General features: G+C 37.5%; 1 protein-coding gene across 1 annotated transcript; it reads right to left on the reverse strand.

Moving 5' to 3' along the window:
* Positions 1 to 3018: 3018 nt before the first annotated feature.
* LOC133863791 (C-terminal binding protein AN) lies at positions 3019 to 18491 on the reverse strand. The gene is made up of 9 exons (XM_062299885.1): positions 17492 to 18491; positions 9856 to 10076; positions 7892 to 8480; positions 6967 to 7135; positions 6716 to 6846; positions 4938 to 5738; positions 4759 to 4806; positions 4405 to 4518; positions 3019 to 3306 (listed from the first exon to the last, which is right to left on the reverse strand). The coding sequence occupies exons 1-9, from the start codon at positions 18179 to 18181 to the stop codon at positions 3232 to 3234; spliced, it is 2838 nt and encodes a 945-aa protein (XP_062155869.1). The 5' UTR covers positions 18182 to 18491; the 3' UTR covers positions 3019 to 3231.
* Positions 18492 to 25152: the final 6661 nt, after the last annotated feature.

Consider the following 25152-nt stretch of genomic DNA (forward strand, 5'->3'; position numbering starts at 1 on the left):
CTCGTTTGCCTTGATTGAAACACGTCTTGTCCTCATAATTAGGGTCATATCTCAGATCATCGTAAATGCAGCAATTTAATGTCCGTGTACGTAATACGATAATCGCTTGGGAATTAATTCCCTATTACGCGTGTAGAATGCACGTGGGTTAACAGGCTAATTTTGAGCTTAAACTGTGGACCATGTAGGCTTACCAGCCCATTACCGTTACCAGGGACGGAGGGAGGGGGGGGCTGGCAGGGGCCATGGCCCCCCCCCCCAAATTTCCTAAAAAAAAAAATTTTAAGGTGAGAAAAAAAAAATAATCTAAAAAATTAAAAAATTTAAGGTAAAAAAAAAAATTTAGCTTACTTGGCCCCTACCCAAAAAAAATTTTCGGCCATTGGCCCCTGCCCATAAGAACTTCTGGCTCCGTCCCTGACCGTTACCCAACATTAGTTATAGAATCAGGATACATGATATGCATGTTAGAGACTAACAAGTTGTATCATCATTATAAGAACAGTGTATTAAAAGCAAATGACATACCCTTGGAAACTATTTAGAATAATAGTTCACAATTCAATGACGATATGGGAAAACGACATGTACTTTAGAGATCAAGATCAAGATCAAAATCAAAATCAAAATCCTTTCTTTGTTTTTTTGTCCGAACCTTTTTTATAGGTAAAAAGGGCCACATTTGTCTTTTCCTAAATAGAAATTAAAAAAACAGGCTATAAGATGTAGCCTCGTGTAGCTTATAATGTTCTGTAGAGAGCGACATGTAAAGTACCTTTGAATCGTTCCTAGGAGCCACCGAAGAAAGTTCTAGCACGCTCGGGAGCTTCTTGCTTGCCTTTTTGTCTGCTAAGATCTTGCCAATTATTCGTTGAGGCGTGTCTTCCTCACATCAACTCAAGACCGATTAGTATCAGTGCGGCCAAATCCGTTTTAATGAACAAGTTCATTTTGCCAACAATCCAATTGGGGTTTCACTCCGGTAATGGCCTCTGCTTTTAAATTGTTAGGTTCCTTTTTTTTTTTTATAAATAAATTGTCAAGTTCTTCCACGACCCTTCTGCTGAATCATTCCTTTAGCCTATTTCCAGTTATATTTCGTGCTTTGATCTTGTAGTAGGGTTTCTACCATTGTTGTACTTTGATTTTTAATGAATGTTATTTACTTCAGGGGAAAAAAAAAAAAAATTCAGATTCAAGCAAATGTGAGAATTCCTATAAGGCTCGTTAGTTCTAACAAGAGGTGGGCTAAACTAGGCTACTTGAAATCTGTTCGGACAAACAAAACTTATAAATTTTTTTTCACATTTACTGTTCAAATTGCAAATAATCTAGACAATATTTCTGTCTCTATTTCCTGCTGACAATGCATGGGGCAGGTTTAAATAGTAGAAAGGCTAGCTAGCACTTTCGAAGTAATGCGACTTTCAACGGTAGGTAGGGTAGGATTCATATAGATTAGGACATTTGCAGAGTTGGAAGATAACCCAAAGCATACCTTATTGAGACTCACTTTCTTTCTGCTGAAGAGAGAGAAAGTCTGAGACTTTTCTAGAGAGCGAGGGGTGAGAGAGTTCTTGTCGTCCGGGGGGGGAGGCCTCTCGCCTCCTCCTCCCGGTCTTGTTTTTTTGGTTTTGGTTCCCTTGGCTGTTTGGGCCTGGGTTTTATTCACCCTGGGTCGTTTGCCCCAGTGGTGGTTGTTTTGTCTCCGAGTCTCTTGAGCTGTCGGAGTGTTTTTTCCTCCCAGTGTAGCACTGGTGGAGGTTGTGTGTTTTTGCTTTGTTCTTTCTTTTCTTTTGTTTTGTCTTTGTTGGTGCAAGCAGAGGCTTTTGGTTGATGGTTCATGGAGATAGACGGGTGTTGGAGAATGGCGGGTGTTGGAGAATGGCGGGTGGAGATGTCGTTCAAGGCTAGATCTGTTAACCTCGGCTGGCTATTTTTCGACATGAATCTTCCTTTGGCGGTCTTCGGTTTCCTCTGGTCTCGACGGTCACTTGGCGGGACCGCGTCGCGCTCTCCTGGTCGGCGCGTGATCTGCACACGCCGAGGGTTTTCTTTCTGGCCCTTGCGCGTGCGGGTCACGGCCTCTTCCTCCGGCTTCGCTAGGTGCAGATCTGGACCTCTGAAGGTCGTCCGTTGATGGGGGGGCTCCCGGAGAAGTCGAGTGCTCTGTTCGAGCGGGTTTTTCTGGCGGTCTGTTTCCTGGCTTGTCTTCCTGAGTTTCTCCTTGTTGTTGTTGTATATTCTTTTCTGTTTTCACAGTCTACCGGTTTCCGGTAGCTGCTTCAAGCTAGGGTTTCCCCTGGCTTAGTGGTTAGTAGGTTCTTTACCTATTAGCTACGTCTCTCGGCCTTTGGCCTTGGTTTAGCTTCGCCTTTGGGCGGTTGTAATGGTCTTCTTTCTATGTATTTGTTCTGTTACTGTAACCGTTTGTTGTTTCTCCGGGCATTTGTTCTAGCAATGAAGAAGGCTTTTACGTTCAAAAAAAAAAAAACCCAAAGCAATTATTTACTTTAAAAAAGAAAAAAGAAAAAATTATAATGTGACACATTGTCCTAAAGGATGGGCAGCGGGGACCAACAAAATAGGTGAACTCTAGTCTCTAGGGACCCCACAGGTCATGCTCAGATACCTACACCAGCGAGATTTCCTTTTAATGGAATAGGACCTCCATTTCAAATGTTTTTATTTAAAATAAATACTACATATTTTATTGTTTGAATTTAACGTTGACGCATCCTTATTTCATGTTATTTAAATTTTTAAAAAATTGTACCAATATTAACTTCATATTCATGGATAGATACACCAACTTCAAATTCTGACATTTTATTTGAAATGAATTTGATCCTATACTCCTTTTAAATAGGACATTTCATTTAATGATTTGATCTGCCACTGGTGGAACGGCCGGGATTTCGGACTCCAGTGTGTGCTTGAAGCTTAAGCTCAAAGAAAGACAAACAACGGACTTCGGGTGCTTTTGGTGCCCACCAAATTCGAAGCATTTCACAAGAATAACACACAACAAATATGTTGGAATGGAATATCTTTTGATACACTACAACTTACATTCATTTCATATGGAGGCCGAATAAACCAGAACACAGAAGGCGTACACAGCTCATAACATCTCAAAAAAACAAAAATGCTTTCTTTACAACTCTCGGATTGTTTTCAATTAATACAAACCTCATAGGCAGGAAAACGTAAGCATTCTTAACTCAGCGTTCAATCAAGCCAGCGAGTAACCCCATCATCTTCCTCCACAGCTGCTAAAACCTCAATGCGTACATCCAAAACCGCCTGCAGTTTGCAACAATAATTACATTTCAATAGAAAGAAAGACCCAAAGCAAAAATTGAAAGGGGGCATGGGGGTACATCAGTTGAGAGCAGCCACTTAAAGCTAATGTTAAAAACTGACTCACGCAGACAGACATCTATGCATCAAAGACAAACTAAGAATACTTTATTTCAAAATAGGGCAGAGGGGTGCAACCCAAAGTACAACAAACTGAGAATACTTGATCGTAGCAGTGCATTCAATCCCAGGCATCGTAAAAAGCAGATGGTAAACTGTGATTAACAATAGGTTGGACTGGTTGCAAACTGTAGCAATCACAGACAGGATTCTTAAACAAGGGACATTAGTAATTAACTTCTATTTTCTGCCAAGCAAATTGATATAAGAACCCCTCATACCCATATATTATGTTCTGGCGCCACGACAGCGGTAGTTTAACATAGAAAAGTTGGCTTCTTTTTCTCTTTTTTTTTTTTTCAAACAATGTGATCTCGTCATTAAACAGTTAGAAGATGTTAAAAGATGTAGCTGGGAGAACCATGGGTTCCATACCAATTGTAGACTGTAGTCCTAGCATTCACATGTTTGGGGGTTTGTTGAGTTTGGGGGTTTGTTGAGTTTGGGTGCTTTTAGGGCAGGTTTGGGTGTTTGACGGGGGCTTCAACTGTTTTTTGGGTCTTGACATGGGTTTTGGGTGTTGTGAGTGCTATCTGGCCGGGAGAATTTGTCAGGTTGTGTTGCTGTTTTTGGATTCTGGGTTTGTAAGAGCTCTATTGTATACAGACTGTATACGTAAGGGCGCCTTACACTGTTTTAATAAAGTTGCATTATTACTTATCAAAAAAATATTAACATAGAATTAATGGAGGCATAATCCCTTAATTCCATTGCGTTGAGAGTGCAGAAGGCGGACCAACTAAATTCCTTGGAGTCTTATTAAATTGAACTTGGGTCAGGAAAAGATTTTTTTTTTTTTTTAAAAAAAAAGAAATCTAAATCACCAATGGCCATTATTGATCTTATTTTGCATGTGTCAATAAATATCAGCACAACTAGTTCATAGCATATGCAACCATATGAAGTAACAAATGAACTTACCGATGGATTTCTACAATTAACCAGCCGACATTCATCCAAAGGACCTTCCAACATCCAACTCTCCCAAACATCAAAGCTGTGACTAGCAAATACGAATTCCATTCTTCTATTAATCTGCCATGTCAAAATAGAAACTGCTTAAATTACCAAATAGCAAGAACTTTGAAATTATGAGTGCTTCTAAATCGTCAGGCAGTCAACTTCAGCATAAATTGTCAGATCCTACTGACAGCTAAGGGCTTCTCCTCGGCATTCAAATTGATAATGCACAAAAAATCTAACATTAACAAGCAACACTTTTAAGCACTCCAATGACAATTACAGGACAACACTCCACGTATAATTTCGTATTACCTGCAATAACTTTCCACCAGCAGCAAATGATCGCAAACCAATTGTGTCCTGAACAAAAGGCATCCATATAATGATATCAGCTAAACAGGATAGCAATTAACATGTCTAATTTAAGCTAGCTATCATTAACTGAAACCTAGGATTTCCAGCATAAACGAGATAGGTTCCAGTCAGCTAACCTTGCTTCTGAAAGCAACGAGGAACTGTGCTGCAGGATCTCTTTTGGTTACATTTGACATAGTATCAAGGAACCAACCACCACCTTTAACTCTTTGCCTTGAGACATGGAGTGCAGGACGATCTCTAGCATACAAAGCTACAACATACCCATCCTTTAACAGTTCATCAGACTTTCCACTGAGCTTCTTGCTTGATTTTGAAAGCTGGCCAGAAGTTGATTCTTGCATTGATTCTACTGGTGTTTTCCTATTTCTTGATTCTTCAGGGGAAGCAAACCGGGAACTGGAGCTTAACGCTTGATCTGTACCACTCATTGCAGCATCATCTTCTCGAAGCAAGGTATTTTCCTTTTCTAGTACTGAGGGGTCATCTGATTTTTGCTGGGATTTTTGACGTGTATGCCTCTTCTTAGCCTTCTTACCTGATCTGCTGCGCCTTCCTTCAGATCGGGTAGCAGTACTTTGAGACAAACCTGAAACCTGGTGCGAGATCGGAGACTCTTTGGATTTATTAGGACCTTTCTTCTGGGAGCTTTCTGGACTTGCATGCACATCATCTGTCAATTGCTCACTAACTGAACCCTGCAGAGCACTTTCTTTGTCTTGCTTATCAGATTGTTCATTTTCATCACCTATTTCACTTTCCTCTTCTTCCTCATCAGAAAAGGCGTTCTTTGGAACAACCCCATCAAAGAAGAATGTCTGCAACATAGATATAGCTTTCTCCCTTATCTCCATCCATACTTCTTCACTATAGTCTGCACTTCGCGGAAGAATCAATACATTGGGCATCTCCTTTACCTGAAACACAGCATTATAAGATACATTACTGTCACCTGATTTACTATTTTCCTAGTGGCCCTGCCTCCATATCTGTCATAGGGCTATATGCAATAACTTTACTCGGAACAACTTGTTGCAACTTTAGCAGATTTCCTACCATATCTTCTTTGTTTGCTTGTGTACTATTATAATGATCTACACCCAAACTGAAGCAGGCAACCCATTGGCATTGCCAATTCTAATTTCTATTGTTTCAGAAAAATCTCGTTCATTTAAGATGAAGCTAAATGCTTGTAAACCACAATCCCAGCAGCATCACCAAGCACCATACAGTTTCTCAGTTAGAAAAACAGGGGCAATTATTAGCTCAAAGACAGTTTTATGATTAGTTAACAAAATAAATGGCCAATAGAGATCAAGATTATTTCACGTCAACCAAGAAGCAATGAATGAAAAGTAGGTGATTCAAGTCTAGAAGTAGGCAAGGACCAAGGTAGAAGCTTTAGTAAGTAATAAAACACAAACATAAAATCATTTGTGCACATAGAATGCAATATTTACATAAACCCATGCAGAGTTAGCAAAGTGCGAGATACAAAATTAATTGAGAGATGATGCAAGGTCCATAGCAGAAACAATATACACTCCTCTAGTCTTTTACTTATTTCCTCAGATTCTCACTATTTTCCCCCACTACAACAGATGTAATAGCCTTTCACTCATCTCTCAGCCCCTTACAGACAAGAGATGCAGCAGCGCACCTCTCTCTCTGTGTTTCTTGCACACAAACATGCAGGTGTATGAGCATATCTGACATTGAATGTTGGACTGGACACTACAAGCATTTTAATTACTCTCAGCATAACAATAAACCACCACAGAATTTTTCCGTATTTGGTGCAAAGTGGGAGAGATTCTCAAGCAAGTATGCACATAAGTGCAAGTGCGAGCGCATATTTTTGTATAAGTTCATAAATATACGCTAGTTACAATACCCAGGCTTCCATCCATTGTGGACCTTCAGCACCATCCAGAGCACAGCCAGCTATCGTGCCATCAATCAAAAGCTGCTTCACAACACAATCATCCAGCAATTGACTGCTACCCGTATTCACAATAAATGCCCCTGTGGATTGTAAAAAAGAAAAAATTGTTACAAACTAAAAAAATTAGAAAAAGAAAAAGAAAAAGGTGACCCACAAAACTTGCAGAAAAGAAGGATCCCAAATGATGGAAATACATATACCAGGCTTTATATGCTGCAAGCATTCCGCATTAATAATCTGAACTGTTTCATTTGTCAGAGCACAGTGAAGTGAAACAAGGTCACTTGCAGCAAGTAAATCATTAAGAGTATCCATTCTTCGGGCAGCAGGAGGAAACGTTATCGAAGACCTGCTTACTTTTCCTTTTACCTGAGCAGATGTGGTTTAGGAAAAAGTTTCAGAACAAATCCAATTTCATTTACAAAGTAGACAAGGATTAATTTCAACAATGGACCATATACACAGTGATAGAAACACATTGCTTTATTTAAGTAAACACTTCCATAGAGCTCTACAGTAATCCATTACTTCATTTTTTTTTAACCTTTTTATTTCAGTTTGATCAATTATAGCATATCATTGTTCTATCCAATATGTACCTCCTCAACATCTGCATAAGCACATTTTTAGCGACTGAAACTTTGATTTGAACTCAGAAGAAACAAAAGCCATGCAACAGGGCATAACTCTAAATATATAAACCCTATCTGATTCTCACTTCATAATCATAAAAGATAAAGCACATATTGAGCTGCGAAAGCATATTTTCAAACAAAATGTACCCATTTCCATCTGATTCATAGCCCACTGACATCAAAATGAAGCACATTTTGCTCCAAGTCATCACAAATAAAAGCACACCTAAGTTCACACTTTAGTACTCAATGACTAATCATGAAATTCAAAATCAGCAAAATTTGCTCAAATCCAACTATTTTGAAACACCAAATCTCTATCTCTTATCAAATCCAATCCTCACAAACACCAAAAGAAAGCACATTCTAAGCTACACGAACTCATCAAAAACCAAGATTTGTAAAAAATAAAAAAGAAAGCTATATAAATATTATTAGAACAGAATTGAATCACAATAGTAAAAATTACTGAATGTAAGCAAATTCGAACCTCGTGAACATCAAAATAGAGCACGCTCATCTTGAAGGCTAAGCTCCTCGTAGCCAAAGACCTAGCTGACGCAGATCTACCTACGATCCCCAAAACCAAGCCTCGGCACCGTCGCATTCCGCGGCAAAGCGGCTGCACGGAACCTAGCCATCCCGAAGCTGAGAGCGTCTGCCGCGAGAGCAAATGCGTCCGGCGCAGCAAGCCAAGGAAGAGCGCCATGACCGTGTCAGCGATCTCCTCGGCCCTCGAGGCGTCGACGTGGACGAGGCGGAGGCCGAGGTCGGAGGCGAGAGCGGAGTCAACGGAGCGGTCGGCGGAGCCGAGGCAGAGGATGAGCTGGTAGGGGCGGAGGCGGCGCTGAGCGGCGCGTGGGAGGTACGCGAGGGAGTGGAGGAGAACGGCCGCCGCCGACTCGATCTTCCCCTCGGCCAAGCGGCCGAGCGGCACATGCTCCACGCCTGCCACGCCGGCTAACGAGTCTTGTTCCAAAGCGCAGTCTTCGATGCAGTTTAAGGCCACCACCAAGGGGAGTGGTGGCGCAGGGTTGTTACGGTGGGACATTGCCGTAGAGGATCTAAGATTATTGGTGCTCATCATCGTCGTCCTCTACCACTACTCCTACTACTCTGTTGTTATTGCTCTTTCTTCTCTGGAAAATGAGGTGGTTAGGGTTTATGGTTGTAATTTTTGGGAATTTCTGAGGGTAAGGGGTCGTTTTTTTGGTTGTTCCTGCGCTCTTGGAGAGGTAAGAGCTAAGAGCTAAGAGGTGGAAGTGTCTCTCTCTCTCTCTCTCTCTCTCTCTCTCTCTGGGTCCCTCCCTGGCTGAGATCCCACCCTAGTCCTATTTCACAGACAGAGTGTTTCACTCCTACTCTTTCTCCAGGAGGTGCCCTTGGGGATTTTTTTAAATCCCGTTCACGTCCCAATCTTGTTCGCAAAGCGCAACATGTTTCCTTTTTTGGTAATGGTCAGCACTTGCCAAAGCATATTCAAATTTCAATTGTTTCAAGCTGTAGTAGAAAATGCTGGCGGAAAAAAAACACACGCACGCACATATTTTGATTTTGGACTAGATTATGTATGGAGTATGGACCTGCTCGAAAAAAAAAGTGAATTGTACGAAGTTGCTTAGACATCTCTGAAATTCCCGTTTGGCAACGCTTTTTAGAAAGCGTTTTCAACGTCTAAATACCACAAAAAATAACCCATTTGGCAAATGTTTTAGAAAACATTTCTATGTAAACACTTTTAAGCACAAAAAATAGATTCGAAGAACATTTTTATTAGGCTTTAGATCCTCTCTAAACAGTACTCATTTCAAACAGAAGAAGCTGATTACACTAACGAACTGAAAGAATAATGCGAACCATCAAAAGTTTGATAAAAGAAAAGAAAACAAACTAACATTACCATAACAATAGACATCACAGAAAAACATCAAACCACACAAAATTTCTATACAAGACGTGGATAAATAGATATATCTTCACACTTCACAGAATCACAAAGGCAAAGTTACACTTCACAGTCCTATGCTGGCCGCTGAACAAGTCTCTTTTATTTCCCGTTGGCTCAACTGTTGTATGTTCATGTCTCTGAAGGCTGTACTTGTCAAGGATTGAAGCAAAATCATATTATATTATATCCAACTCCATGCTTTATTTGAAACAACAACTTCATGGGGCATAGTATGCAGCTACGGTTGTAGGATGAGAGACTTCGGAAGTGTCTCCAAGAGGTTTACGGAAACAGAGAAACTCCTAACAAAAAACCTATACAGCTACCACCTCACCAACAATAAGCTCATGCCTGACAGGATAATTCAACTAGCTAATGTCCTCCTGCTTCCTCCTCCGAATCTTGAAATCCTTCAGACTTTAAAATCCCAAAAGGTTCCCACACTCCCTTTTACTAAAACCAGAATAACAAACTTCCACTTGAAATGATCCAGAGTTTAGAGAAACCTCCTTCTAAAATTCCTAGTAGTGGCTTGATATGAACGCATGAGAAGTCCAACACCAATTCCAATCCCGAGACACATCCCAAGACCAATTCCAACACCAACTCTAACACCAGCATTAAACCATGAGAGTTGGCCATCCTCACCCACGTACATGTCTTCAGAGTAAAAGCCATGTCCAAGCTTCCCATCAGACTCATAATCATCAGCTTCTGATTCTGTGATCTGCAAAAGCCCCAGCAAGGATATAAATTAGATAATATAAAAGAAATTATGTTTTATTCTCCCCTGGCCCAAAACTCAGCTAAATTTCAGCTGCTTTCATTCCCTTAACTGGCAATAAATATAAACTGTCAATGGAGGAAAAAAAAAAAAATCATTTGATGTTCTCTAAAGACAGGCTATTTTCACGAACAATTCTATGAAGAAGTTTCAGCAATGCATTTCTGCATTGTATTCTACTTTTTGCAATTTTAAGAACAAAAAACTATTGCTCACTTTTGTCTGTTTTTCTTTTAGGAGTCTCCCCAAATTGATGAAAGCTTCCAAGAGTGAAAGTATTTAAATTATCATATTACCTACAAATTAGAACTCACAATTTTTCAAATTTGAACTCCCAATTTTATTTTATTTTTTTTAAAAAAAATAACTATCCCACATTTCCTGGCCCATCTACTAGCATTTTAAGAAGCTTTTTTTTTTTTTTCATTTCATTTTTCGTATCAGAGTTCTTGACTCCCTACAATTCTACACGTGGGCCCTTTTATACTAATATGCTACAATCAGTCTAACAACTAATATGGATCACAACTCATTATTCATCTTGGCCCATTTACAACACATACAACCTAATTACAAAATGCACGCCTGCTAAAAGACCTATTACAGTACCATTAATGTGGCTGACAAGAAGTTGTTAGATCTTGGACCAAAAGATAGGTTAATATTTCCCACTAAAAAAAATATAAATCCAGACACTAACAGTCCATTACATTAACATTGTCTTAGTAGACATTGCTAGTTATTGGAAGTTCCCATCATAAACATACATCAAATCTCAGCAAAACAAGATGTTTAAAATTTAGCTGGCATATGGAGAGCTCTCGCAGTCCATCCTATCTAGTACTAAACTAAATACATTCAACACCAGAAATGTTATTTCTTTTCCTTTCTAAACAGATAACAAGGTGCAAGCTGCACTATTTATTGAAAAATTGTAACAAGCCACACTCAACGTACAGAGCAAGCAATTTTGTGACAATAAATATGCAACTAAAAGCTTGTCAAAATAAATAAATATACAACTAAAAGGTAAAGGAAACAGGGAAAAACATGATAACATAAACTAGCTATCCAAGGAAGTATTTCTTGACAATGACCCTAACAGAGCTGATAAAGTCCCAGATTATATCATATGCTAATATGCCACCAACAACAACAGCCAGTATTAGAATCCATCAATTTTCATTACATTTTGATGCATGCCAGTCCTACAAACATTCATATCTTGTGATTCCAAAATCGGACGAAGACAATCTTGGTGGCATTGGAAAGCTTATTGCCTTAATCAAAAGGCTACAAATTCATATTGCACGAAATTTTTTAAATTTCAACGCTTACTAGTTCAAAATTGTCCATCACTTGAAAAATCTGTTTCAGGAAGCTCGGTAGATGTCTCGGTCGAACTTCGATCGACCAAGATGACCAGGTCCCTTTGGTACTAATTCCCAAGAACCTCAGTCGATGTCTCGATCGACCGAGATTGCTTTAATAGGGATTTTTCGTGCGATATCAAAGCTTGATCGAAGACTCAGTCAACTGAGTTGCGGCATGTCAATTTTGTCTTTTGCTTTTATTAGGACTGCTACCCTAATTCTATTTAAGCCTCTTATAGACGGCTTGGCCGCCAATTTATGTTGTTTATCTCAATTTTTAATAGGAAACACTAGGAATGATTTTTCTTTTGTTTTCTACAAATCCTTGAAGTTTATTGGTTTTGTGGAAGAATTGTGAGTTTTATTTTTGTTAATCCTATGACCCACTACACCACGTTGCATTAGTTGGTATCAAAGCCTAGCTACTTTCCTACCGTAGCATGCAGAGGAGCGCATAGAGGAAACAAACATGCAAGCCTTGGTGAAGGCACGAGGAGATTTCATGTGATGAGCAATTTACGGAATGTTTGCAACGATTGGAGGAGTAAGTTGTTAGGTTTGTTGGTTAGTTTGAGCAGTTTGGAGATCAAACTGGTCCATAAATTGAGGCGCTAACCAAACAATTTGCCACCATGGGTGGTGCACTGCTAACGGGCGTCACTATCAACCAAATCCGCATAATGTGGAGGAGGATGACAAGTTTAGCTTTGAGGAGGCACGATTTCAACGGGTGAAGGTAAGGCTTCATATGCTAGATCAGTTGCTTGCCGCCTTAACTATTGTTAGCAAACCTCAAACTCATATACCAAATCCATCTCATGTGGAGGAGACGAATTTATTGATGAAGAGGAAGTTCAAGATCCTTTTCAATGTTTCGTGGATTGGAATTTCCACCAATTTATGATAATGATGCAATTGTGAAGATCTTGTGGAGGTAAGTTCTTTGTCATATGATCAAGAAGTTGATCAAAATTGGGATACACATCATGTGTTTGATTTCAGTCCAAGGAGTGAAGTATCTTACTTGGGTCTTGAGGAAATTAATTTTGTTGATTTTCTTGGAGTTGAAAATTTTCTATCAAGTTTTCTGTTACGTGCCTCCGTAACGGGGATGGAAGATGGTGATTTGGATGGGGAAGTGCGTGGGATAGTAGGGTATTCGAGGTACCCTAGGCCTCCTAAAGTTAGGATTATTCGAGAAACCCTAAAAAACTCCCAAAATCAACTACAAGTGCTGAGTGATAATAATTTTCTGTGTCCTTTATTATGAATTCAGACTCTATAAATAGAGTTACAAGGTAGAGAAGAAGATATGGAAAAGATATAGAATTACATAGGATCCCTTATTCTATGGAATTCTTTCTATAGTGGAATTCTATGGAATTCTTTCTATAGTGGAATTCCCTTATTTATTAATTCCCTATTCTAGTGGGAATTAATATCCCTTATTATTAGGAAATTCTGTCCTTAAGGGATGATTTCCTTCCTTTCTTTTCTTCTCCACTCAGCTGAGTGGCTTATTTACTAATTCCCTATTCTAGTGGGGATCAATATCCCTTATTACACCTCCGCTACTACAGCCACCACTTACATAATTTAAACCCTAATCCTAATTACCCTAGGTACGTAACACTCCCCCGTCCTTAAAATGGACCTTGTCCTCAAGGTCCTAAAAGTGCTGTCAATTGCTGCTGACGTGGAGGTTTAACTCAGCATCACAGACGTTGATTCCCCCAAATCGTAGCTTCCATGTTTCCCTTATCCGCAATCTTCCATTTAGGGGTAGCAAGATCGGGCACCATATTTCTCTCTACTAGATGCCCGGATTTCACGCCGCCAGCTGCTCTAACGTGCGTCCCTTCCCTTCCAGCTGCAACTTCTTTCCATTTTCCTCTAGCAGATTCTTGGGTTGAATTCTCCTGCAGCAAAAAAAATCCGGAAATCTCGGGTCCAATCTTCAATCTTCCTCTGCCAGTCAAGCCCGAGCATGCTCCTCTGTCCACCTTGCTCACCGGAAATTGTCGATCATCGGCCGTTATCTCTGCATCCATCACAAAATCGCGTGGAAGCTCGCCCCTGTGCTCGATGGAAAATTCCGGGCTGCCGTGGGTTAAGCCGGAATCGCCCCCCTTTGCATAATCACCGTCTGGCGGACGTCTGGGTGGCCGCCGGTGACCTGAAACGCCATTCGGAGGAGAACCGCGCTCCGTCGGATCCTCTGGATCGCTACCCATCCTCCCGATCCCTGCTCCCTGCCGCTGGCCTGTGCCCGCCACTCTTAGCCACGAACTGGTCTCCTTCCCGAGCCTCTTCCTTGCTGAACACCGAATTGCCGACACCTTGAATTTGAAGCCCCGGTTGTTGGCCCGCCGCACCTGCCTCTTCTTCTTCGGTCCCCTCTTGTCCCAGCCCGTGTCTTTCTTCCCACGGCCCAACCCGTTCACGCCGAACTTAGACACTGCAAGGGGCTTTCTTCTTGCCAGGAAATGTCTTGTTTTGAACCTTGCCCGTTTCCTTCTTCTGGACCAATCAGTGTGAAAGAGGTAGGGTCTCAACGGTGGGGGTGGTTTTTTTGGTTTGGTCCTTTGGGTTTGTGGCTGACGGCTGGTGGTCTTGAGGTATGGGGACTGCTGGGCTGAGGAAATCGGGAAAAGGGTGGCTGGGCTTTGAGGTGGTTGATGGCGTGGTTGGTCGATGGGTGAACATGGTGGGAATTTTGGGGGTGTTGGTGGTGGCTGAACTTTCGGTTTGGGCCAAAAGGAGTCGTTCTTTTCGGTTTTGGCTGGGATTTTGGGTGGTGATGGTTTGATCAGTGGTGGTGAGGCTTTATGTGGATTGAAGGGGCTGTGGGTATTGGGCGAAGGTGAGGATAACATATGTGGTTTGTGGCGGGTTTGAGGGCTTGCAATGGTGGGGGTGGCTGAACTTGAAGGCTTTTGGGGTGGTGTTTGTGCCGATGATGGGGGTTGGTCCTCCTTTTGAGAGGAGATGGGTTTTGTTTGATTTTTGCATGGTGGTGGGGATGTGGTTTTGGGCAGTGATTGTACTGCCGGGTCGTTTTGTGGTGGAGCTGTGGGTTTAGGCAGTGGGTGTGCTGGGGGGTTGGTTTTTGGTGTGGCTATGGTTTTGGTGAGTTGTTGTCCGGGTGGGTTTGCCAAGGGTGAGGGTAAAGTTTCTGTTGTGGGTTGCTCTTCTATACAGATGACTTTTGGGCAAGATGGGTCTTCTGCATGGGACGGCTGGAGCTTGATGTCACAGGCAGCCATAAGGGTACCCAACATCTCCTCTATATGTTTTGTGCGCTGGTGTACTTCTGCCCAAAATTCGTCGGATAACATGGTTGGCTTAATTGGTCCGGAATCGTAACGTGGCTCTGATACCAAGTTGTTACGTGCCTCCGTAACGGGGATGGAAGATGGTGATTTGGATGGGGAAGTGCGTGGGATAGTAGGGTATTCGAGGTACCCTAGGCCTCCTAAAGTTAGGATTATTCGAGAAACCCTAAAAAACTCCCAAAATCAACTACAAGAGCTGAGTGATAATAATTTTCTGTGTCCTTTATTATGAATTCAGACTCTATAAATAGAGTTACAAGGTAGAGAAGAAGATATGGAAAAGATATGGAATTACATAGGATCCCTTATTCTATGGAATTCTTTCTATAGTGGAATTCTATGGAATTCTTTCTATAGTGGAATTCTATGGAATTCTTTCTATAGTGGAATTCCCTTATTTATTAATTCCCTATTCTAGTGGGAATTAATATCCCTTATTATTAGGAAATTCTGTCCTTAAGGGATGATTTCCTTCCTTTCTTTTCTTCTCCACTCAGCTGAGTGGCTTATTTACTAATTCCCTATTCTAGTGGGGATCAATATCCCTTATTACACCTCCGCTACTACAGCCACCACTTACATAATTTAAACCCTAATCCTAATTACCCTAGGTACGTAACATTTTCCTAGTCAAATTTTTTATGTTGGTTTCGACATGTTGGAGGAAAATTTGATTTTTAGTTGGCCAGAATTTTTTTTTTGATTTTTAGTTGGCCAGAAATAATTGATTCTTTTTGGGAAATTTTATGAGTGAGTTTGAGTAAATAAATAAAGGATGTTCGAAAATTAATTTATCTCAAGTTGGTACGAATAATTTCATATATGCTATTCAGAATTATATTATGATTGGTTGCAAGTTGTTTCTCTTTTGGTATCAATTTGTTTTGCTATTGAGAAGGATAGGATGGAAAGAATTGATTGGACATCCAAAAGGTAAGGACAATTTGATTTCGAATTCTCTTCAACCTAGGGAGAATGATGCAAGCCATTTTAAGAGCAAGTCAGTCCTACTAAAATGGCCATATCTCAAGATTCTAATAGTGGATGAAGACAACTTGGTGGCGTTGAAAATCTTATTCAAAGGTCTAAAAATTTATATTTCACGAAGATTTCTAAATTCTAACATTTACTAAGTCACAACTGTTTGTCAATTGGAATAACAAAATATGTATCAGGAAGGTCAGTAGATGTCTCGGTCAAACCTCAATCAACCGAGATGACTAGGTCCCTTTGGTACTAATTCCCGAGAGCTTCAGTCAAACCTTGATCGACCGAGATTGTTTTAATAGCGTTTTTTTCGTGTGAAGTCAAAGCTTGAGCGACCAAGCTTAAGACTCAGTCGACCGAGTTGCGATAGGTTATTTATTGTCTTCTGTTTTTCTCAGGCCTGCAACCCTAATTCTATTTAAATCTCGTAAGGACGGCTTGGCAGCCAGTTTATGTTGTGTATCTCAGTTTTTCAATAAGAAACACTCTATGAGTTATTTTTCTTCTTTTTTCCTGCAAATCCTTGATTTTCTTGTTTTTCATAGAAGAATTGTAAGTTGTGTGTCAATTCTGCGACCCACTACACCACGATGCATCAATTGATAATGATGCAGGCCAATTTACAAGGAGGCCATTCCTACTAAAACGGTCATATCTTGTGATTCTAATATTGGATGAAAACAATCTTGGTGGCATTAGAAAACTAATTCAAAACGCTACAAATCAAATTTCACGAAGATTTCTAAACTCCAACATTTACTAGGTCAAAATTGTTCGTCAATTGGAATACGCAAAATCTATTTTATGAAGCTCGGTAGATGTCTCAATCGACCGAGATGGCCAAGTCAACCAAGATGGCCTAGTTCCTTTGGTACTAATTCTCAAGGGCCTCGATCAATGCCTCAATAGAAGTTCGATCAACCGAGGATGTTCCCTAGGGTTTTTGTCATGCAGTCAAAGCAAGATCGACCGAGTTGCGGCAAATTAATTGTCTTCTGTTTTTCTCACGGTTTCAAGCCTATTTTATGTTGTTTATCTCAGTTTTTCAATAAAAAAACTCTAGAAGTGATTTTTCTTCTGTTTTCCTGCAAATCCTTGAATTTTCTTGGTTTTATGGAAGAATTGTGAGTTTTGTGTTTGTTAATTCTGTGACCCACTTCACCACGCTGCATCACATTTTCAAGATTACACAACCCGTTGATATGGTAAAATTATATTTTACTTACTAAATGCAAAGTTTAGAGTAGGTAACAAAACCAGCTTTAACACACAAACATACGTTACAAGTTTGAAACAATATTCCATAATGTTATATTTACATACTAAAAGCAAAGTTCAGAGTAGGTAACAAGACCAGCTTTCACACACGAACATACATTACAAGTTTTATCTAAAATCACCAATACCCAATTTTTACTATCAAAAAACAAAATACCAATGTCCAATGTAAACTCAAGCCTAGTTTCTCGTCAACTATTAAAGTGTGCACTTGACATAAAGCTTTCAAAGAATTACTAGAACATTTCTACAATTAATATCAGCTTGAACCAGAATATATTTCTACTTCCGGCACCAATAGAGCAAATCATCAAGCTATTTTACAATGCAACTCAATTACGTTCACATTGCCATGCTAAATCAAACAGAACTATTATATGAATACCTGCAATTTCCGGTGGCGAACCAACCCATTACCATTCCGCTGCACTTCCTCATCCTCTGGAATCGCATCAAGGACAGCATGCCTCACCGGCTTCCGCCTTGGACTCATCTGAATCGTTTTCGTCAATATCACCGGCACCCCAGAGCAACACCCGGCAATATAAACCTCGAACGACGGCGCCGAAACCCCGAGCTTCGGCTGAAAAAATGCGGACGAACCCGAACCAATTGACGCAGCCATATAACAGTCCATGCTCCACCCGGTCCTCGCGTCGTTGTCCAAGCCCGAACACCCGTTGCCCCAATTCGTCTCCATTCGCTCCAGAGACCCGCACAGAATCAAGTCCTCGTTCTCGTGGACCTCGAACTCGACCCCGCCGGTGACCCGGACGCTATCGGTGCTCACGTAGGTCACCTCGGACGAGTCCTTGTCGACTCGGTCGCGCCGGAGGGTCAGCGATGCAGATTCCGAGGCCGGAATCCTGGAATTGTTGATCTCAAGCAAGACACCAATCTCGCGGCGGAGGTGGCGGAGCGTGAGGTGACTCGGAACGCTGTCGATCACGCACGGAGCGATCCGCACGTAGAAGAGCCGGATTTCGAACCCCGCCGAGTGGTTCAGATACGGTCCGTTTGAGAAACCGTACGAATTCGAGATCGCCATTGACGGTTCCTTGTCCAATTGTTCCATAAATCCCTGGAACTTGAAATTTCAAGAAAATTAGGGCTCTGAAAGCAATCACCGGAAGTTAGACGTTTGGAAACATTGGAAGATTCTCTTCTCTTCTTCTCCAATTTTGGATTTCTTTTTTTGAAAGGACCAATTTTGGATTTCTGGAAAACAATATTGAAAGAAAACGGAAACAAATTACTGCCGACAAGCGATCACTAGTCAAGGGTTTTTGATCGAATGGTGAGGGAGAGGGTTTTGGTTTCTCTGATTTTGTCGGTTTGCGGAGATATTCGTTCGAGAAGGAGTCAAAACACTGGAAAAGTGGAACTACACGCGTCGTTTTGGCGGTTTTGAGCTGGAGTTAACGACGGCTAAACGGCGTCTAGAGTTTTAGGCCCAAGTTTGGATGGGCCTTTAGAGCTTTGCACCATCCCATTCATCGGTGGTACATAGCGCAGGGTTTGGGCCTTGTTTGGTTTCATTCTACCAAAGCCCAGCCCGCTCAGATCGCCTACAAGCCTACAAACATGAGGGACTTCCACAATTTTTTAATGAATAAAATAATCGGGGGGCGGCAAGCATTACAAATGGTTGGTGTTATTTGAATAAATTTAAAAAATTAAAAAAATAATGCACGCTCATTACTTTCTTATCTTTTAGACTAAATTGTTATAGATTCATCATTGAAAATTGGAGAAGCCTTTTTATAGATTCTTTGAATATTGGAGAAACCTTACTCTTGGAGAAGCCATTGAACTACATTGTTATAGATTCACCGTTGAAAATTGAAGAAGCCATTTTATACTTGAATATAAAAGACTTTTGGTCTTTCATATATTTTAGGAGTAATTACTTTTTTCTTTCCATTAACTACCGATTATAATCAACATGCTACTATGAACTGATCGACACCACGATCAAAAAAGAGTATGCAACTACTATTTTTGTACCTTTACCCCCCTTCCGTCAGTTAAATTCGTGAAAAAACTTAAATACCATAATTCAAGTTTCAAATTTACATATAATACCTTAAAATTAAACAATTTAAAAAATTAAAAGAGGAAAAAAAAAAAAAGGAAAAGGAAAAGAGAGGGGGTGGATGGCACTAGTAGCCACCCCCTCTATTCTTTTTTTAATAAAAATATTTTTTTTTATTAATTGTTAGAGAACATTTTTGTCTTTAAACAAAATTTAAAGTCTAAAAATTGAATATTCCATCCAATTTAATGAGATTCTCTAATAAAATGGGGGTAAAGGTACAAAAATGGTAATTACATGCTCTCTTTTAGTCTATGTGTCAATTTGTGATAACATGTTGACAATGACCAATAGTTTATGAGAAAAAATATATTACCCCTATATTTTATCTATGCATAGATTAATAATGAGGACGACAACGATATAACAACAACAAAAAAAAAAAATATATAAAAAAAAAATTAGTATTGTTTATTCTTAGGTTATGAATTGGATTAGGGTCAAGGTTTATTCTTTACATATTGTTCAAGTTTCCCAAGAAATGGCTAAGTTGTTCCTAAACCATATTTAATATAATTTTTAGGGCTACATAATTCTAGCTGTTCTTTCTCAATGTTGGGGGGTCTCTCTCTCAAGAATAAGGCTGCATTGTCTTCTTGGTTTGCCCTACTACCTTTTTTTTTTTTTTTTTTTTTTCCATTAATAAATTCTTACTTTAAAACAAAAAAACAAAAGCACATAGTCACAGCTACTAATTATGAAATATAAGAAGATACTAAAGCCAAACAACACATATCATTATTGCACTTGAAAGTTTTGAACCCCCAATGATTCTTTCCCAGTTTTCCTTTTTTCTTCTTTTTTTTTTTTTTTTGGTTTTTTCTGATTTATTTAATTAGAGGAATGCATAAGTTTAAGAGGGATGAGCCATTGGGGATTCAGAAAAATTTGGAGCCACACAAAGCCTAACGTATCATAGTGGGCCTCATGCTGTCCATGTTGCAAACTAGGCCGGCTACTTTAGTCCCCACTAGCTCGACAAGAAAAGATTAAGACATCAATGTCATCCCCCATCAAACACCAATCATAAAAAGTAGAAAACCTCCTTATTTGTTCTTTCTATTTCAAATTTTATGCCTCACAAAATGGGTATTCAAATCGTTTTAAATTAATGGCCATAAAAAAGTCATTCATCTTTTCAAGCACACTACATGGTAAAATAAAGAGAATTTATTTTATTATTCAAATTTTGTTTTTTTGTAATTAATGGTATATATAACGTCACATCATTTAAAATGAGGGTAATTTCTTAGTACAATTCAAGGCATTTTGGTCGTTATTAAGACATGTTTGGGTAACAATTGTTTTTTTTTTTTTTTTTTCAAAAACATGTTTGGATTGTTTTTAGAGTTCAAATTCTACTCATATTTTATTCAGCTTGTTTTAATTTTGTCTCAGATTTTCTAAACTATCCAAACATAATTTCAAAAAATAAGCTTTCTGAATATTCATAATTTTGAATATAATACAAAATAATAAAATATAATATAAGATCATAATGGTTCATAATATGTGATTAAAAAAAAAAGTGAAAGCTGCTTTTTATGTTTTTAAGAATGTTTTGTTAATATTAAAAATAAAAAAAAACAAAAATTTTAACAAATTCATTTGTAAATGAGTATTACTCTTTAGAGAAATGCTAGAATTACAATAAGTGTACAACTCTTAAAAAAAAAAAATAAAAAATAAAAAAAAAATTGAAATTGTGCACTTATAATAATGCATGTACCACAACCCATTACTTTATCTGTCCAGCTGATTAATAAAAGCCTTCATCAAAGAAAAAAGAAAAGAGAGAAGAGAGATTAATAAAAGCCTTCCGTCGCTGAATGGATGAGTGTGGACCATGGTCGTGACTGTTGCTTACAAACTGCATGTGATCCGACTGATTTGTGCATGCGTTTGCGTAAGATCCACGTGTATGGAAACATTTTTTCAACTGTGGGTACGATCATGTTTGTGTTGAAAATAACGTACAATCGGCTTTTCCCAATCTTCGTAGAGAAATGTTAGTATACCAATTTTTTTTTTTTTTTTTTTTTGAGAAATGTTAAAGAGTTTTTTTTTAATATTTTTTTGAAATTTTGTTACGTTGATATGACATTCTATTTTTAATAAAAAAAAAAATTCATTTTGATTTTTTTAATTATGTTTTTATTAAAAAAATGCATGTTGTCATGTCAGCATAAAATGACTCTAAAATGACATTAGAATGAGTTATAGCATTCCTCAAATTTTTTACTAAGATATAGGCATCAAGATGATGTGGAGCTAATTCATTAATATTGAAGATGATTAAAATAATTAATAAAAATAAATGCTACGGATACCAATTAATAAGCTCTATATCATCTTGACACCCATCTCTTAGTCATTTCTTAACTTGCAACTGTGCCTAATTAATTGCCTATGCTATATAAATGTGCTTAAGAGAATAAAATTAAAAATATATATTAGTTTTTTTTACTATCCGAACAAAATGTTAATTATTTATCACTATAGACAAGAAACTTGTGAAAAATGAGAGAGTAAGTGGAGGAAGTGAGTGAGACAGTTAAAAAAAATCAAAATTCTTTTACTTGAATTAGCGAATTCTGATAATAATTAACCTGAAAAAATTTCGTGTCCTTTATTTATAAAATTAGTAGTGAACTAAGGGTGTAACGACCCACCCTCAATGACACAATATTGTCCATTTTTGGCTCTCCAAACCAGACTTCTCAGGAAATCACCCATCCTAGAATTACTCTCGCAGAAGCACGCTTAACTACGAAGTTCTGATAGGTCCATGATCATCACGGCTTTAAAACGCGTTGTGTCATAAAGGGTGCATTTATACATATAAGCACGTCTCGATTCCCAGACGATATGGAACGTCACAAAGGGTGTTTTAAGAATTAATGGTTGAAAACTACACAAAATTCGCTTAATTAATAATAGAGATGAATGTGTTAATTACTGAAGGAAAACTCAATCTATGATTAACGGAGATATGAAAATCTCAAGTCTTCATGTACAAAAATGTTGGTAGATTTGCTTACCCTAATGACCTTATTTATACCTCAAGTGTATTTCAGGATGAACATATTTTGCTTTTTTTTCTTTTAAAAGATCAAGAAAGCTGAGAAAACGAAATGATCACGGAGAATTCTCTATCTCATCATACAACAAAAATTTTGACAGTATTAAAATATTAATTAAATTATTAAATTTACTTATTTTTATTAATTTAAATATTTAAAATAAATAATAATTTAACCTAATATTAAAAATAAAAATAAAAAGTTTATTATTGATGGGCTACGGCAAAAGAAATGTTGTTCACGTTTGCTGTTGTCAAATCATTTCTTTTAACTTGCACGTTGAATTTGATTGCATAACGCGGTGAAATTGGTTAAGATTTGGTCAAACGGAGCCTGCGCTACAACCTACCTTCTCCATGTACTTTCTCTCTCCGTCTATCTTTTAACTTAATCTTATCAAAAAGTGACAAAAAGTCATGAGGAAAGTCTTTCCCTTTTCATGGCCTTCCTCAGAAGGAAAAATATTTCTTACATAATTGTGGTGCATAACACAAAATATATGGGTGAAATTTATATGAATGAAACTCATCACATGAGCTTCACTCCATGTGTTTTGTGTTGTGTATAAATTATACACAATTATTATACATTAATCACTTCTCTTTTAATAAACTATTCTGATTTTTATTTTTTTTTATATTGAATTGAATGAAAAAAGACACGAGCTTGTTGTGCTCACCTTCTTTTTTTTTCTTTTTTTTTTTAAGCCAAAATAGTCAAAATATTAATAAATAATTTTCTTCACAAAAAACTCAAAATTATTTCCATATTTATATCACGTCAAAATAATTTTTTTAACCCAAAACACAAAAAAAACTCATAAAAAAAAAATCATCAAAAACCACCACCATTTTGAATTATGTGCAGTGATGAATCTTGTTATAGGTAGTTGGTTTTTATGGATAACATTTTCCTTATTAGTCATTAATAAATTGTTTAACTACTAACTATAAATTGCCAATTTTTACTTTTGAGGGTTTTTGTAACGACCTAGTAGAAGTGTAAGTTATATATGTGTTATTGCTTCAAAAATATCAATTAAGTTGTAATTTGAGCTTTATAAAATCGTTTATAAAGTTCAGTTTCATCTAATAAAAAACCAGATAGAGGAGAAGTGTAGGCAGCTATGGCACATGTGATTCTTTACCTTAATGATCCGACAATGCCTAAATCTATGGCAGCTTGGAGGGCTGTCTCTTTTTGTTGTAAGTGTGGTTTTAGCCAGGTGTTGCTGGAGGGTGATACCTTTCTGGTTGTGTCAGATTTATGCAAGGTAACTCCCTGTACCAGCAGCTATGGCACTCTCATTTAAGATACAGTAACTCACTTGGCAATGATGGTAGAATCTGAGGTTAGACACATTAGACGTACTGCTAATTTAGCAGCTCATCAACTAGCCAAAATGGCCTTGGTGAATTCTTTGGACTCTGTTTTGATTGAGGTTTGTCCACCTTTCATTTTGAGTATTGTACTGGATGAGAAACTCTCCATTTTATGATCAATGAAAAGGATACTTATTTCAAAAATAAAAAAATAAAAAATCTAATAAAGAACTGGTGCAAGTTTTTTTACAGACTACTTATTTTATGTGAGCTAACCATCTTTTTAATGTGAAATTGAGATACGATAAATATTTAAATATTTTTTTCCTAGGCATGCTTTTTGCAAATTAGGTGGTAAGTCTACTTTTCATGATGATTTTGGTTTAGTGGATTTGAAATCCATTAAGATACATATAATTATCATTAGAATAACTAGTTGTACCGCACAGCATCGATTACTTTAAAAATTATATCTCGTAGTTGTAGTGATTTAACCTTGAAACCACACATCTTCATTTGAGATACTTTTTAGTTAGATATGATTTTTAAAATAAATAAAAAATAAAAAATTAGGTGGTAAGTTTAATTTGATTAGAAATTAAACCTTAAACAATTAAAATATATTCTTGTTTGTAAAATAAACCACCATGGACAAAACCTCTTAAGCAGGGGCAGACCAACCTTAACAATTGCGGGTCTTTAACAACTCAAAAAAAAAAAAAAATTAAAATCCTTTTTAAAATATGATTTTCTATATTATGATCGCGTCAATGATGATCTTTCACACTCTTAGTCGTAGCTTTTTAAAAAAATTGCTAAATATTTCACTATAAAAATAATAATGAATTAATTTTATTTTATAAAAAACCGTCAAAAAGCATAAATCGAATAATATATTAAGTTTTATTTTTTAGGAAAAAGTACACATATCCCCATCAAACTACTATTCAATTGTCAATGTACTTTCTAAACTACCAATTGTGTCAATGTTCCTCCTCAAACTATCAAAAAATGTCAATATCCCTTCTAAGACCAATCAAAAGACAGAAAGGACCCCCCCTTTTTTTTTGAATAAGATAAAAATGTACTTATAAATTTGGGAAAAAAAAAACTTAAAAATTAAATAAAAAAACGATTTTTTTAAAAAAAAAATAAGAAGGGTTTTTTTTTGGAAAGAAAAAACAAACGAAAAAATAACTGAAAATTATAAAAACAATTTAAAAATAAAACTAAAAATAAAAACCAGTTTTTTTATTAAATTAAAAAAAAAAGATTTTTTTTTTTAAAAAAAAAAACCAAAAAAAAACTGAAAATTATAAAAACAATTTTTTTAAAAGGAATTTATTATTTTTTGTATAAATTTTTGTTATTTTATTTTTTTTAGTTTTTATTTTATTTTAATAATTTTATGAAGGGTATTTTGTTATTAAGGGGACATTGACTTTTTTTTTGTAGTTTAGAGAATGTATTGACATAATTGATAGTTTGTGAAGACATTAATTATATAATGATAATTTTAGGAAGTTACGTGTATTTTTCTTATTTT

The sequence above is a fragment of the Alnus glutinosa genome, chromosome 3, assembly GCF_958979055.1.
Source record: "Alnus glutinosa chromosome 3, dhAlnGlut1.1, whole genome shotgun sequence".
Taxonomy (NCBI): domain Eukaryota; kingdom Viridiplantae; phylum Streptophyta; class Magnoliopsida; order Fagales; family Betulaceae; genus Alnus; species Alnus glutinosa.

Bases quoted from the DNA above. Each gene is read 5' to 3' on its own strand.
- LOC133863791 (XM_062299885.1), bottom strand. From the start codon at position 18,181: ATGGAACAATTGGACAAGGAACCGTCAATGGCGATCTCGAATTCGTAC. The intron at 10,077-17,491 runs GTATTCATATAA...GGGCTTTTGCAG, and splicing joins TTCGCCACCGGAAATTGCAG to ATCACAGAATCAGAAGCTGA. The intron at 5,739-6,715 runs GTATTGTAACTA...GCTGTGTTTCAG, and splicing joins CACAATGGATGGAAGCCTGG to GTAAAGGAGATGCCCAATGT.